The sequence below is a fragment of the Nicotiana tabacum genome, chromosome 10, assembly GCF_000715075.1.
Source record: "Nicotiana tabacum cultivar K326 chromosome 10, ASM71507v2, whole genome shotgun sequence".
Lineage (NCBI taxonomy): Eukaryota > Viridiplantae > Streptophyta > Magnoliopsida > Solanales > Solanaceae > Nicotiana > Nicotiana tabacum.
This window is the reverse complement of record NC_134089.1, coordinates 11,580,853-11,598,695: the sequence shown is the minus strand read 5'-3', so window position 1 is coordinate 11,598,695 and position 17,843 is coordinate 11,580,853. Positions and strand designations below refer to the sequence as shown.

General features: G+C 37.5%; 1 protein-coding gene across 1 annotated transcript; it reads right to left on the bottom strand.

Moving 5' to 3' along the window:
* Positions 1 to 14,090: 14,090 nt before the first annotated feature.
* Positions 14,091 to 16,919, bottom strand: LOC107809309 (uncharacterized). The gene is made up of 5 exons (XM_075223646.1): positions 16,707 to 16,919; positions 15,498 to 15,597; positions 14,794 to 15,404; positions 14,741 to 14,752; positions 14,091 to 14,357 (listed from the first exon to the last, which is right to left on the bottom strand). The coding sequence occupies exons 1-5, from the start codon at positions 16,917 to 16,919 to the stop codon at positions 14,091 to 14,093; spliced, it is 1,203 nt and encodes a 400-aa protein (XP_075079747.1).
* Positions 16,920 to 17,843: the final 924 nt, after the last annotated feature.

The window sequence follows — 17,843 nt, the reverse complement described above, 5'->3', positions numbered from 1 at the left end:
ATTTTCAAAGTTTCAAAATTTTCAACTACGGTTCCGAATCACGTCATTTCAAGTCCGTTTATTACCAAATTTTACAAACTCGACTTAAATAATATATAAGACATGTACCGGGCTCCGAAACCAAAATACGGGCCCGATACCATCAACTTCCAAAAACTCATATATATTCCATAAAATAATTTTCTTTAAAAATTCATTTCTCGGGCTTGGTACCTCGGAATTCGGTTCCAGGCATACGCCCAAGTCCCATATTTTCCTACAGACCTTTTGGGACCGTCAAATCATGAGTCCGGGTCCGTTTACCCAAAATGTTGACCGAAGTCAACTTAAATTCATTTTAAAGGCACTTTTTATCATTTTTCATAGACTTTCACATAATGGCTTTCCGGCTACACGCTCGGACTGCGCATGCAAATCGAGGTGAGACAGAAAGAGTTTTTAAGGCCTCGGAACACAGAATTTATTTTTCAAACAAGTGATGACCTTTTGGGGCATCACATTTTCCACCTCTAAAACAACCATTCGTCCTCGAACAGACATAAGAAGGAAGTCCTGAGTCGAGGAAAAGATGGGGATAACGGCTCCGCGTATTGGACTCGGACTCCCAGGTCGATGCCTTAACAAGCTGACCTCTCCACTGAACATGAACAGAAGGAAAACTCTTCGATCTCAACTGACGAACCTGCCGGTCTAGAATAGCTACCGGCTCCTCCTCATAGGACAAGTCCTTGTCCAACTGGACATTGCTGAAATCTAACATGTGGGATGGATCGCCGTGATACTTCCGAAGCATGGACACATGAAACACTAGATGCACGGCTGATAAGCTTGGAGGCAATGCGCCACCTCTCCCACTCAATCAAGAATCTCAAACGGGCCAATGAACCTAGGGCTAAGCTTGCCCTTCTTTCCAAATCTCATTACGCCCTTCATAGGCGACACCCGAAGCAATACCCGCTCACCGACCATGAAGGCCAAATCACTAACCTTACGGTCGGCATAACTCTTTTGCCTGGACTGAGTTGTACGAAGCCTATCCTGAATAATTTTGACTTTGTCCAATGCATCTTGTACTAGATCTGTACCCAACAACTGAGCCTCTCCCGACTCGAACCATCCAACCGGCGACCAACAGTCCGACACCGCCTACCATATAAAGCTTCATAAGGAGCCATCTGGATACTCGAATGGTAGCTGTTATTGTAGGCAAACTCTGCTAAAGGCAAAAACTGATCCCACGAGCCTCCAAAGTCAATGACACAAGCTCGGAGCATATCCTCCAAAATCTGAATAGTCCGCTCGGACTGCCCGTCCGTCTAAGGATGAAACGCTATGCTCAACTCAACCCATGTACCCAACTCTTGCTGAACTGCTCTCCAGAAATGCGCATTAAACTGCGTACCTTGGTCCGAAATGATAGACACGGGCATACCATGAAGACAAACAATCTCCCGGATATAGATCTCAGCTAACCTCTCGGAAGAATAGGAGACTGCTGCCGGAATGAAATATGCTGACTTGGTCAGCCTATCAACAATAACCCACACTGCATCGAAATTCCTCTAAGTCTGTGGGAGTCCAACAACGAAGTCCATAGTGATACGCTCCCACCTCCACTCAGGAATCTCAATCTTCTGGAACAAACCATCGGGCCTCTGATGCTCGTACTTAACCTGTTGACAGTTCAAACACCGAGACACATGTGCAACAATGTCCTTCTTCATTCTCATCCACCAATAATGCTGCCGCAAATCCTGGTACATCTTAGCGGAACCCGGATGAATAGAGTACCGGGAACTATGGGCCTCCTCTAAAATCAACTCCCGGAGCCCATCCATATTAGGCACACAAACTCGACCCTGCAGCCTCAAAACTCCATCATATCCTAAGGTAACCTTCTTGGCACCTCCGTACTGCACCGTGTCCCTAAGGACACACAAATGAGGATCATCATACTGCCAATCTCGGATACGCTCTAATAATGAAGAACGAGCAACTATTCAAGCTAACACACGACCGGGCTTAGAAACATCCAACCTCACAAACTGATTGGCCAAAGCCTGAACATCTAAAGCAAACGGTCTCTCCTCGACCGGAATATACGCAAGGCTGCCCATATTGGCTAACTTCCTACTTACAGCATCGGCCACCATATTGGTCTTTCCTGGATGATATAAGATGGTGATATCATAGTCCTTTAAAAGCTCCAACCACCTTCTCTACCTCAAATCTAGCTTCTTCTGCTTGAACAAATATTGAAGACTCTTGTGATCCATGAACACCTCACATGCCACGCCATATAGATAATGCCTCCAAATCTTCAACGTGTGAACAATGGTTGCTAACTCCAAATTATGAATCAGATAGTTCTTCTCATAAATCTTCAAATGCCGAATGACATCACCAAGAACTCATAATGCCCGTACTGAGTGCGAAAAGTAGTCTTAGGGACATTAGATGCCCTAATCCTCCACTGGTGGTAGCCAGATCTCAAGTCAATCTTCAAAAATACCTTAGCGCCCTGAAGCTGATCAAACAAGTCATCAATCCTTGGCAGTGGATACTTATTCTTGATTGTAACCTTGTTCAACTGTCGGTAATCTATACACATTCGCATCGATCCATCCTTCTTCTTAACAAACAACACCGGCGCACCCCAAGGCAAAACACTATGTCTAATGAAACCTTTTTCAAGTAAGTCTTGCAACTTCTCCTTCAACTCTTTCAATTCAGGCAGGGCCATACGATATGGCAGAATAGAAATGGGTTGAGTGCCCGAAGCCAAATCAATGCAGAAGTTAATATCCCTGTCGGGTGGCATGCCCAGTAGGTCTGAAGGAAATACCTCAGAAAACTCATGAACAACAGGCACAGAATCAACAGAAGGAACCTCGGCACTAGAATCACGAACATGTGCCAAATAGGCCAAACACCCCTTCTCGACCATACATCTAGCCTTCATATATGAGATAACACTACGGGTAGAATAATCATGAGTCCCTCTCTACTCTAAATGAGGCAAACCCGGCAAGGCTAAGGTTACAATCTTGGCATGATAGTCCAAAATAGCATGGTAAGGTAATAACCAGTCCATCCCCAATATGACATCAAAATCAACCATGTCCAGAAGTAACAAATCTATACGATTCTGAAGACCCCCAATCATAACTATACATGAATGATGGACTCGATCTACCATAATAGAATCACCCACCAGTGTAGACACATATATAGGAGCACTCAAGAATTACTAGGCATGACCATATGCATTGCAAAATAAGATGACACATAAGAGTATGTAGATCCTGGATCAAATAAAACTGAAGCATCTCTACTACAAACCAGAACAGTACCTGTGATAACCATATCGGAAGCTTCAGCCACAGACCTGGCTGGAAGAGCATAACATCGAGGTTGTGCCCCTCCACATGAACTACATCTCTAGGACGGCCTGCTGCTGGATGGCCTCCACCTTTAGCTACCTGACCTCCACCTTTAATACCTCTACCTCCATCTCTAGCACCTCTACCCCCACTCCTAGCTGGCGAAGCAGGCGGTGAAACATATGGAGCCTGAACCATGGCACGGGAACCCTGCTACTGTGATTGAATACCCACTAATCTCGGACAAGCTCTCCGGATATGACCATACTCATCGCACTCAAAGCATCCACCCGAGTGTTGTGGCTGAGGAAACTAAGACTGACCCTGGCGACCTGAATGACCACCCTAAAAACTCTGGAGCGGCGGTGCACTGATAGGAGCTGGTGGTGCACTATAGAGCTGCTGATCAGAATACTGCATATGAGAACCACGGCCACCTGAAGCACCATGAGAAACCTGAAGTGCTGATTGGAAGGGCCTGGGAAGATGGCCTCTACCATATGAATCTCAGCCTCCAGACGAGGCGCCACTGAATCTACCTGAATGACGAGGTCTCTTGTCAGACCCCTGGCCACCCCCCTATAATAGAACCATCTCAACTCCCTTGGACACATTGGCCGCCTCTTGAAAAGAAATCTCACTCCCTGTCTCCTTAGCTATCTGAAGTCGAATAGGCTGAATGAGTCCCTCAATGAACCTTCTCACCCTCTCTCTCTCTCTCTCTCTCTCTGTGATAAGAGCATGACGGGCCAAGTCAACCTGGTCTCATACTGAGTAATAGTCATAGAACCCTACTGGAGACACTCAAACTGCCTCCGATAGATCTCTCTCTGAGTGATAGGGAGAAACTTCTCCAAAAATAGCTGAGTAAACTGCTCCCAAGTCAAAGTTGATGATCTGGCTGGTCTAGCCAAGCAATAATCCTTCCACCAAGTCTTGGCGGATCCAGATAAGCGAAAAGTAGCAAAGTCGACCCCATTGGTCTCTACTATCCCCATGTTCCTGAGAACCTCATGACAGTTGTCTAGATAATCCTGGGGATCCTCAGAAGATGCACTGCTGAAAGTAGTAGTGAAGAGTTTGGTGAACCTGTCCAATCTCCACAAAGCATCAGCAGACATAGCTACTCCATCATCGGTCTGATCTACCACACCCGGCTGAACTGCTCCAACTGGCTGAGCTGATGGAGTCTGAAACTGGGGAGCCATCTACTCTGGAGTGCGAGTAGCAGGATCCTGGGCTCCTCCTCCATCTTGAGAGACGGCTGATGCTATAGGATGCAAGCCTACCTAGGTAACACTCTCCATAAATCCCACTAGACGGACCAGAGCATCCTGGAGTACTGGGGTAGCAATGAACCCCTCTGGGACCTGAGCTAGGCCCACCGGAACTGTCTGAGCCAGAACCTCATCATCAAACTCAACCTGAGGCTCTGCCGCTGGTGCTACTACTCTGGGATGAGCTCTGCCCCTACCTCGGCCTCTAGCATGGCCTCGGCCTCACCCTCTACCCCTCGTGGGAGCTACTGCTGGGGGCTCGGGCTACTGATCGGTGGATGAGGAAGCACGTGTTCTCTCCATTTGTGAAAGAACAGAGTAGAAATTCAATTAGCATTTAGAAACCAAACCGTACGATAGGAAAGAATAGATGTGAAGCTTTTGCTAAATCCGTAGCCTCTGGGGATAAATACAGACGTCTCCACACCGATCCCTTAGACTCTACTAAGGTTGTCTGTGAATTGTGAGACCCATGTAACCTAGAGCTCTAATACCAACTTGTCACGACCTGGATTTTCCACCCTCGAGAGTCGTGATGGCACCTACTAGCAAAAACTAGGCAAGCCAACCATTTGAAATATTTACCTTTTTCCCATTTTAGTCCTTTTACAATTAATAACCAACAATTGATAAACATCGAAAAATCTAATAAGCGGAAGATGGAAATGTAATAAGTTAAGCAAGATACCAATAACAATCCATAAAACAAACTACCCAAGACTGGTGTCACAATTCCACAGACTATCTAGGAATACTACAAATAGAAGTCTGAAGATTTATTACAATACTGTCTCGGAAATATGTAAAGAAACAGAGTAAAGGATAGGAGGAGACGCCAAGGCCTGCGGACGCGTGTAGGGCTACCTCGAAATCTCCGACTGGACTGAAGGCAGCCACCCAAGCTAAGGTCTAAATGCTGCTGCTACGGGGTCTACACACAGTGCAGAGTGTAGTATCAGCACAACCGATCTCATGTGTTGGTAAGTTCCTAGCCTAACTCGGCGAAGTAGTAACGAGGCTAGGACCAGACTACCAAATAAACATGTGTAGTTAAAGCAAATATATGTAGCAAGTAATAATAAAGGAAACTAGTAGTTAAAGATGGGAAGGGGACATGCTGTGGGGGATATCATTTACCAACAGTAACTCGGGAGAAACGCATAAAGAACAATCTAAAATTCGCAGTAGAAAGAATAAGGAAATAGTAACAAATCAATATCCACTTTTATCCATTTACCGTTGCGGCGCACAACCCGATCCAAATCATAAAAATACTATTGCGGCGTGCAACCCGATCCATATCATATATCACTGTTGTGGCGTGCAACCCGATCCAAATATAATATTATTGCATTGTGCAACCCGGTCTAAACATAATATTATTGCAGTGTGTAACCTGATCCTGATTTATAATTCAACACCAATCACAAAAAAGTCCCGACAAGGGAACAATAAGGAAATAACAATATCCCGACAAGGGAAGCGACAGTAAGAAGTAAATACGTCCCGGCAAGGGAATCAACTATAACCAAACTCGTTCCAACATTTAACTTCACAAAAAAGAACCTCATCTAGCACCAATACTCAACCATAAGCAATTTCCACGAGATTAATCATAATTCTTGCCCAACACAGAGAATCAACAACTTAAGCATTTGTAGTACTTATTAGGGACACAACGACTTCAATTTAAGACTCACGGGCATCCTTGACACCAAGTATATATACTCGTCACCATGCCTATACGTCGTACTCAACAAATAACACATAGCAAATAGGACACAACTCCTAATCCCTCAAGCTAAGGTTAGACCAAACACTTAACCTCGATGCCACGAACACAATTCAAGCCTAAACTATCGCTATACCTTTTAATTCCACTACCAATTCGCTCGTATCTAGCCATAAGTTACTTAACTATATCAATAAATGCTACTGAATCAATTCTAATGTGTGAAAATAAGTTTTTCAATGTTTTCCTCAAAAAGTCAAAAATCGACCCTGGGCCCACAAGGTCAAAACCCGATGTTCGAACCAAAACCCGATTACCCATTCCCCCACGAACCCAAATATATGATTTTTTTTTAAATCGGACCTCAAATCGAGGTTCAAATCCCCAAAATTTGAAAAACCTAGGTTCTACCCAAAACACCCAATTTTCCCCCATGAAAACCTTTGATTTTGAGTTGAAATCATGAGGAAAGATGTTAAAGTTTGATAAAAACAAGTTATAAATGTCTTACAATCGATTTGGAAGAGTACTTGTCTTTGAAAAATCGCCCAAGAATGTTTTGGTTTTGAAAGGGTTTGAAAAATGGTTGAAATGCGTCTAAGTTATGAATTTATAGGTTGCAGGTGTCGCAATTGCGACCTGGGTTCGCAATTGCGAACGACTCAGACTGCTACTCTCGCATTTGTGACTGATGTTTGATTTGCGAACTTGCTTTTGCAATGAAATTGTCGCATTTGCGACACTAAAGGTGTCCAGGCCATTTCGCAATTGCGATTGGCCTTTCACATTTGCGACATCGCTTTTGCGATGAATGCGTTGCATTTGCGACCCTAAGGCGGACCAGGTCTTTTCGCATTTGTGGAGATTTTCTCACATTTGCGAGCCAGGCTTCGCAAATGTGAAGCCTGCAGACCTGCAACATACCAGCTAAAACCCTGCAACATCCTAAGTTAAAATTCTACCCCGTGGCCTATCCAAAACTCATCTGAGCCCTCGGGACTCCAATCTAAACATGCACACCAACCTAAAAACATCATACAGACTTGCTCATGCAATCAAATCCTCATAATAACATCAATAACTAGGAATTTACTACCAAAATCAAAGAAAATTTCATGAACTTTCAAAGTTTCAAAATTTTCAACTACGGTTCCGAATCACGTCATTTCAAGTCCATTTCTTAAATTTTACAGGCTTGACTTAAATCATATATAAGACCTGTACCGAGCTCCGGAACTAAAATACAGGCCCGATACCATCAACTTCCAAATATTTTTCATTTCCAAAAACTCATATATATTCTAGAAATAAATTTTCTTTAAAAATTCATTTCTCGGGCTTGGGACCTCGGAATTCAATTCCGGGAATACGCCCAAGTCTCATATTTTCCTACAGACCCTTCGGGACCATCAAATCACGGGGCCGGATCCGTTTACACAAAATGTTGACCGAAGTCAGCTTAAATTCATTTAAAGGCACTTTTTATTATTTTTCACAGACTTTCACATAATGGCTTTCCGGCTACACGCCCCGACTGTGCATGCACATTGAGACGAGACAGAAAGAGGTTTTTAAGGCATCAGAACATAGAATTTATTTCTAAAATAAGTGATGACTTTTGGGTCATCACAATGGTATGAATATGTATTTCAATATTTAACCGTATCTAGTTGTATTTATATGTATTCATAATACTTAATGAGTTTATGTATTGATGATGAATATGAAACCTTTTCTAAATTCTTGTTTGTATGCAGGAAAATAAAATGTTTGTGAAACACCTGCCAAGATTATCACCGCATATTTGTTCATATACAAACACAAACATAGTATCCAATCTCAAAGAAAAGCTTACTCCAGAATAGTATAAACTATTAAGTTCTACTTGTTTTGGAAGTCTTCTTGATATGGATCAGTGTGAGGTACAACATCAGCTCTTCAGGTGTTTCATGGTTTTGCAGTTAGAAGGAAGTACTGATGATGTATTCTCAATACACGTAAATGGTACAACGATTTCCTTCTCAATCAGGGAGTTTGCGCTCGTCACTGGTCTCAAATGTGTTGGTGATCCACATGAATTTAAGTTCAACACAGAGGTGCCCAACCATATTGTTCAGACATACTTTGGCGGTGCAAAGCTAGTTAAAAGGGAAGCTTTGTTGTCATGTTTTGATGAAAGTAAATGGGGTGATGACAACGATGGGGATGCCATCAAGATAGAATGGTTTTATCTCATACACACATGGATATTCTCATCAGAGAAGAAAACCACAACCATCCTACGACTACATTTTGACTTGGTCGAGAGTGGGAGATACTCTGATTATCCATGGGGTACTTTTGCACTCAGCAACCTTATTACATCTATTAGTAAGAAAATAGATTATCACAAGAAGTACTATAGGATTGTTGGGATGCCTCTCGCTATGCAAGTTTGGTTTTATGAGTGTTGTTCAAAGGTTGACCCCAAAATTGCAAAGCGCCTTGGTAATTGGGTACCCATATTACTTAATTGGAGAACCACTGTCAATCAACCAACTTATGCTTATCTGATGAACGGTATGTTCAAAGACCAGGGAAACATGGTAAATTACTATTTCATAAGTTCCTGAAATTTAATTTTGCATACAATATTTGCTAAGTATAGTGTATTCTGCATATAACATACATCTAAATATGTACTATATTTTCAAGTTACATACAACCAACAGTTCCATACAGATACATACATTATAATCTACATACAACATACATATGCATACAATATACATCTAAATACAACCTAAATTTTTCATATCCGGTACACCATTCATCTGTATACAAACTATAATTTCCATTTGCATATAGCCTACAGTTGCACACAATATACATTTCAATACAGTGATCAAAAGTAAATATAGGTTGGATATAACATACAATTTTCAATTTTCAGATTGTTTACAACGACATCCAACCAAGCGATGTAGAGCTTGTTGTTATTCAGATTCCTATGGGAGGCGTTGAGGTAGATACCAGTCCAACCAATACTCATTTAGACAAGCATGCAAATGATTCGGATGATTCAGATGACTTTAGTCCTACACCGCATCTTCAGCCTGAGAAGAAATATAATGCAAGTGTTGGACCTTTTTCATCTCCGCCCCACAAGAAGCGCAAAGAGTAGATTATACATCACTCAGAGGCAGAGACTAAACCCAAGACTCCTGATGCAGGTCAATCAAAATATGTTGCGTGATAAGAAGCTGGCAGATTCTAAAGCAGATGAAGTATATTCTTTGAGGAATGATCTAAATTCATTCAAAGACTACCTGAGTTTTGTCTGCCATTAGTAAACATTACAGTTTTGTCAATTAACATTCATATATTTTTCCAACACCTATCTAATTTTTTATGTTTTGATTAGGTGATGGGCGAGTTCACGTCTTTAAGAACATTGATCAATGAAAACTTTAAGAAGATTTCTGACTAGATTAAAGCAAATCATCCCACAGTGACACGTGATGATGGTATTCAAATGTCGCATGATGTCGACGTGCAAGATAATCCCAAAGGCCAGCCAAAGAGTGATATAACTGTCGGCGAGAATTTGGAGGTTAACATTTTTTAACCTCTATTAGTTTATGTTTATATGAACATAATAAGACTATATGTTTCTTATTTATTCACAGTAATCATCTATACCACACCATACATATTTTGAAATACAAGTAAATACATGTTACTTAAGTTATACATAAGTATTCAATATTATATAAATACATATATAAACTGAGACATGTATGTAGTTGTATCTATGATTAATTTAGAGCTGTATTCTGTTAATGTATACTGTATTTTCAACTTGCATACAATCAACAGTTCCATACAGCTACATACAACATAATCTAAATGTATTTGTATTCAAGGTTTGCAGAATACAATATTCATTAAAAGATTTCCGTATTTATTATAATTGAAACTACAGTACACAGTAGCAGAGTAACTGAAACACATACATCCGGATACATTAACAGAATACGGATGTTAATCCTCACATACATCTGTATACATTAGCAGAATAGCAGAATACAGTATATTTATTTTCCACTTTATAGAACACTCATATATATCTATATACATTAACAGAATACAGATGTTAATCCTGTTTATGATGAAGCAATAGTTGATGGGAATAATACATCTGAGATGTTGTGTATCATACCACCTATATGTGTATCCAAAGAAGTACATGTATCACAGTTTGAGTTGCCGGACAAGTTTCTTCCAAGTCAAATTCCAGAAGCTAGAATTGTGATACATCATGCAACAAAAAATCCAACAGATGCAACCCCATTAGCCTCACATAGGAATCGGCATCCAAGTAGATGGTATTCTTCGCCTTATGAGTCAAACTTCAACTCCGCAGGTTAGTAAATTATTTTAAAAAACAATGTATTATAAAGTTATGATCTTCTTCCCCCTTGTATCTATAATTAAATGGTTGTATTCGTGACTTTACTGAACAATAGGTACCTTAGTTAAGTTGACTCCTATATTCGATAAGAAACACTCATTTGAAGATGATTTGATTTCGGGACCACATACTACATTAGTCATTCAAGAGTATGAGAAATGGGTTTGTGATGGTCTTCTCGCTAAACATTATCAAAAGTAAGTTTTTACTCTGTATGTCTATTCAATATATTTATAATTTAAATAATAGACATATTGTGTTTGGAAATTCATTATAGAAGTGATTTGGAAGACCATTACAAAAAGAACAAGTCAACACTGCATATACCGTTGAATTTTGGCGTTGATCAAGTCACTTCAAACAATTGGTTTTACCTTCTCTCATTTGACGGCAAACTATGGAATGACAATGTAAGATAAACTCCTTCCACATTTAGTTTGTTAAATGTACACTGCTATCAAACAAAAACATGTATTCGGCATTATGTATGTAACATACAATTTTACTAATCTATTTTCAGCAGGTGATATTTAACATACAAATACATGTGTTCAATTCTGTTTTCAGTAGTTGATATTTTCTCAATTTCATTCAATGTACTGACGCTATGTATTCAATTATACATGTAGCATATTGATGTCATCTTTTACTACTTAAGAAATAAGGAAAAGTACAACCAAATACCCAACTTCAAGTATACAACTGTTGATTGTATATTCAAGACAAGAATAGCTGAAATATTCGATAGGTATGCTAATATAGATAGTAATGCAAATGTATCCAAAGAAGAGGATGCGGTATGTGAATACATAAGGGGCTACAGATTGTTGGCTAATGTACTGTGGCATACTGTTAACAATGGCTTGATACCAATCAACTTAAAGGAAAAACTGCATTGGGTATTGACAGTTGTCTCATTCAAGGATAGATGTATCAAAGTGTATGACTCCATTAGATAAGCATTGCGTGATGTCTATGTGACTTCAGAGATAGATAAGCTAGCTAAGCTTGTACTTCTGTATCTATCAATTAGTGGTTTTTACAGAGATAAGCAAGGCATAGATTGGACTCATGACTCAGCATACTGTGACAAGGCACCAACTGATCCATTTGGTGTTGTTTTCATTTCAAATCTGTCTCAACAAAATTCCGGGAGCATGTATGTGTTTAATCCTCTTCCTTGTATCATTTTTCTAATAATATGAATTGTTTGTAACTGTTTTGATGTATTTTTTCAGGGATTGTGGGGTGCATGTCGCGGCATACGTAGAGTTTCTGAGCACCGTTGGTTTGGTTCCACAAACAAAATTTTATGCCAATTTACTCCATCAAAGATATGGTGCCCTCCTTTGGGACTATGCTATGCGGAAGATAGACGTTGATGCCATAAGCGAGAACGAATCACCTTCAAAGATTCTTAGGCATATCACTGATTCTGATACGTCGGTGAAGATAATGTTAGAGTAGTCTTATAGCCTATTTGACCAAGCTTCTCAGGAGGCCAAAAGTGATTTTTTTCCCAAAAGCACTTTTTTTCCTAACTTGAGGTGTTTGGCCAAGCTTATTTGGGGGGAAAAAGTGCTTTTGGGAAGAAGCAGAAGCAGTTTCGGAGAAGCAGAAAAAAGTAGCTTCTTTCCAAAAGCAGAAGCAGAAGCAGTTTTGGTTTTTCTTCTTACCTAAAATACTCTTAACAAAATATAGTATATACCAAAATAACCCTTAAACCCAATACTTAGAATATTAATTTATAAATATTTCTTCTTATTTTTAGGAAAACTTTCTAATATATAGTGACTTTAGGGGTGAATGCTTTTATATTTGTTGAAGGAATTTTAATATATTTAACTTATATTAAAAGAATTAAGTATTTTTTAATTTTATTTTCATATTTTACTTAAATAAAATGTTTTTTTTAATTATTGCATGTAATAACAAAATTTTGAGATTATTTATTTACTTATAATATTAATTATGAAGTAAATCTATTCATGTCCTTATTCATAATTTGACACTTAAAAACACTTTCTAAAAAGCTTGGCCAAACACAAATTATTTCTCACAAGTGCTTTTCAGACTGATTAGCCAAACACAAACTGCTTCTTTCCAAAAGTACTTTTTTCAAAAGCACTTTTGAAAAAAGCACTTCTCAAAATAAGTTGATTTCTCTAGCTTGACCAAACAGGCTATTAGGTGAATGTAGTTTTCGATGAGGGTTTTTGTGAATACTGTTTTCTTGGACAGTGTGTTGGTCAAGATGGTGTTAGTTTAGCAAAAAAACAATTTAATTTATTGACCGTATCAACAGTGTTTATATACTATCATTTCAAGCATCCAATCGATGTATTGACTATTTTTGTGCTTCTGAATTCATTTGTCCTTCAACCTGTTGGTTTTTTGTATGTTTACATCAGTTTGTATTAGTATATATGCAACATATTGTATTGATATGTATTCAACTTATTGTATCAGTCAGTATTCAACATGATATATTTATCTATATTCATTAAGTTGTATTTATATGTATTCACCAGATTATGTTCACATATTTTTAGCAGGTGTATTTAGACCTTCATATTTATATAATATATTGCATTAATATGTATTCAGCTGTATTTTGAATACGTCTTATGTATATAACTGATTTTATTCATCTGTATTCATTTATATGCATATGTATTATTCAAGTCTATTTAGACACTTGTACAATACATATTTAGATATCTATACGTGTATAACAGATTGTATTAATATGTATTCAGGTGTATTTGAATATATGTATTTAATATTCATAAATCGTATTCAATCTCTGATATACGATATGTATTCAAAAAAATCACCAGTTCTGTTTATTGAAATATTACATCTTTTTATGATACAATCATATCCTATGTATATAACTGAGTGTAATCATATATATGCAATGATTGTATTCATATATAATGAAGATATAATAGTCATATTTTAATTATGTATTTAGATTTAATACACCAACTAAGTATATTCAAAATATATTCGAAATGACACCGGAATCTATGACAAATTGTTTTGCATTAATACAAGTCAGAATGTGAACTAATTTCTACATGGAGTATTTCTACAAGTACGCTTATTATGTCCTTCCTGCCCACATATGCTACACGAATGTTGATTTTTCTTCTGCAGCAATTCAATGAACGGCTTATCACGCTTCTTCTTTGGTCTTCCAGGAGGTCTTTTCCATTTGGGTGGTAATACAACTTCATCTGCTATATGTGCTGGTATATTCCATTCTTTCCGGTCCGACAAAGGATACACTGCACTTCATATATCAGTACAATAGACTTTGGTTTGTAATAATCAGAGCAATAATCTTCTGGCATTAGAAACTTGCTCTTCAGGACAGCCCAAGTGTGTGGGCACGCTAATTCATCGACTTGGAACCGCCCACAACTGCATTTTTTCTCTAAGAGGCATACGGTGTAATGCCTTCCTTCATCGTTCACCGTATGCAAATATTCAGTCGATGGAACCACCTACATTTAAAAAAACAAATCATATATATATCAAAGAATAGACGTATTAAATATGATTTTAATATAGAGTATTAGAATTTTATTTAGCTTTAAGAATCACAATATATATATATATATATATATATATATATATATATATATATATATATATATATATATATATATATATATATATATATATATTATATTAAAATATAACTGTATTAGATACAAACATATTTGTACATACAGAATTCAAAGACATACATGTATATACAGTTAAATACATTGAATATATTAGAATACATATACTATATGAATACTGGCAGAATATTAGAGAGTAGGCTTGAATGAATATAGGATACAACTTCCATTGCTACTTTGAAATATATACAGTTAAATACCTTGTACCATGGCTACATATAGGAAACAGATACATAAATAAAAGGCAACTTACAGTCATTCGTGTAGACATTGCCTCATTTAAGGTAAGCATCTCCTGGTATTTTTTCCCAAACGTTGTGTATGTCTGTAGAACTTCTTTCCGATTGCTACAATTCCAACGTCCAAACATTTTCCTAACTTCTTCGAGGAGGTCGTATATTGGCAATTCTCTTACTGACACAAGTGCGGCATTGATTGACTCAACAATATTTGACATCATTGTCCATCCCCTGTTGACAGGTGCATACAATCTAGCCCACTTTTCGTATCCAGCTAACTCCAAGTATTCCTTCACCCTAATATCTACCTTCTCCACCTTCTCCATTAGACTGTCAAACTCAGCCTGTGTGTATGCTTTTGCCATCGAAAAGTATATCTCGCTCAACTTTGAATGACTCTTTTTGAATTTTTTATATACGTTGTTCCAAAGATGCCATATACAAGCAAAATGTGGTACAGTTAGATACACTCTTGATACAGACTTGATGATACTTTCGTTCCTATCTGAAACGATGCACATGCTTTCCCTCTCCCCATATGCTTCCTTAAATTGCTCAAAGAACCACGTCCAAGCAGCATCGTTCTCTGAATCAATAATACCATATGCTAGTGGAAGTATATGACCTGTAAATAAAATTGCATACATATTATAAATATGTATTTCAATATTTAATATGCAGTAATATTATAATATTTTATTATAATCAACATACTCACCTGCACCATCCAAAGTGCTAGCCGAGACGAAAGTCCCAGTGTAATACGATTTTAAGTGGCTTCCATCCACAACCACAATGGGTCTACATTGATCGAATCCCTTTATAAAGGCATACAAGGATATATACACATACTTGAACTCATTTTGTGGGAATTTTACCATTCTAATATGCGAACCAGGATATGTCATATCCATTGTATACAAGTATCCTGGTAATTTATTGTATGAATCAGTCGGTTCACCCCTAAAAAAATTCATTGCCTATTCTTTAGCCCGTCGTGCCAACATGTACTAACATTCACACCTAATGTATTTCCTCTTATGATTTGTAAGCTTGGGCCTAATCATACCACCTATAAGGCTGCTACTTGGCTGATGTTGCTTATACACCTTATTCTTCAACAGACATGTATGCTTATTATTGAACTCTCTCACTTTGAATAATTATGATTTGTTAATGCTAGAAGCCTTAAACCTCCATTCACAATCTTCTGACATACATAATAATGCATAGCTGCAAAGAAATTATCATAACACATATGATCAGTATAAATGCTTGCAAAAAATACACTCATATACATTTGAATATATTATTGCATATATATATATATATATATATATATATATATATATATAGAGAGAGAGAGAGAGAGAGAAAGAGAGAGAGAGAGTAGTATACAACACAAATATATACATTGTTATACATTTAACATGTCTGAATACACTGTACTTATAAGCATACATTTAAATACAACTAATACATTTAATAAAAAACAGTTAGAGCCACTATAATCCACAAGAATACATGTATTATTAATGCATAAAAAAATAAAAAGAACAATAGTGAAGGTCAAGTAAACATGCACAAATACAACTAAATACATCTACATACAGTTTGATTTTACATTCAATTCTTATGTACTAGTGTAATGTTCCACAACAATACATGTATTATTAATACATAATAAATAAAAACGCACAACAGAGAAGGTCAAGTAAAAATTCACAAATACAACTAAATACACCTACATACGTTGTACAAGTCTTACCAAAAATACAATATACAAAAAAAATAATGAATACTTAAGAACACTCAAACCTGGTTGCATTAAACCTATCAACCCGGAATTGAAACCTTTCTGATATAGTGTAATGCTCCATCACCTCTTTCAATGTAGCTTTATCCTGATATACTTGTCCAACCATACCTCCCTTTGATTTGTTTTTGAAATTGTCAAATCCTTGTCCAGTTCAAACACCCCAATTGGTTCGCCTGAATTGACAACATCAAGGGCAAGGGTACTATCTGTATTGAAATTATACCTTTGAACTGCTTCGTCCATTTGGACAATGTCGCCTTGAATTAAACTACCTCCGGCTACAACTTCTTTGTCAATTGTTGTTATGCACAAAGGATACATCCCGAATTTTCTGTTCTCTTTTTTCAACTATACATACACCCTAAAACCCATATCATTGTGTATTTTCATTGGCGTGCAATTTCCTTCTACTTTGTATTGAATTTTAATGGTCTTTGAGCTCAAATCTATGTCCAGTTGCTTAGAAATTGATGCAACCACATCATTATACGACGCATACTCCTTTATCAGTATTCTCTCAATCGAATAATCAACGTAGTTACTCTCACTGTTTCACTTTCCAGAATGACGCAATAACACTGTTAAACTTGCCATATACAAAATCGAATTTGGACGTATTTCTGTATACAATTGTATCAATCTCGATTTATCTTGGTTGAAATTGTTTTGTACGAACTGTAACAAAGGAACTGAAAAGAAAGAAGGGAGAATTGAAAATCCACAGATTGCTCTGTTTTTGGATACTTTCGGATGGAAAATCTTTAATGAAGGGAGAAATACAGATTATGGGTGATATATTGTGTTAGTTGAGTTATATTAGGAGACTATTTGCTAAATTGATTTTCTTTCCGTTTTAAATCAGTTGAAAGGTCCCTTTTTTAAGGAATATACGTTACTGTATTCAATGATACAGCTCTTGAATACAGTTGAATACAACAACTTATTAGTTGGACTTCTATGATTCACGCCTCTTTTTCTAATATATTCATGAATACAGTAGTCTAACATCAAATATATCTTATAACAACTGAAAACGTATCTACAGACTGTACTATAGCAAATGATATCTATAAATAACTAATTACCATTAAAAGATGGTGCTTTATGAAAATTTCCCATATTTATAACATGCAAAGAAGGAGATTGTTGGCATGTTATAGGTTTGAGCAACAGAAAAAATGAAAATTCTTCAACAGTGGATACCTAACCCTTTTTTTAAATTAACTAAAAGAAGATAACACACAC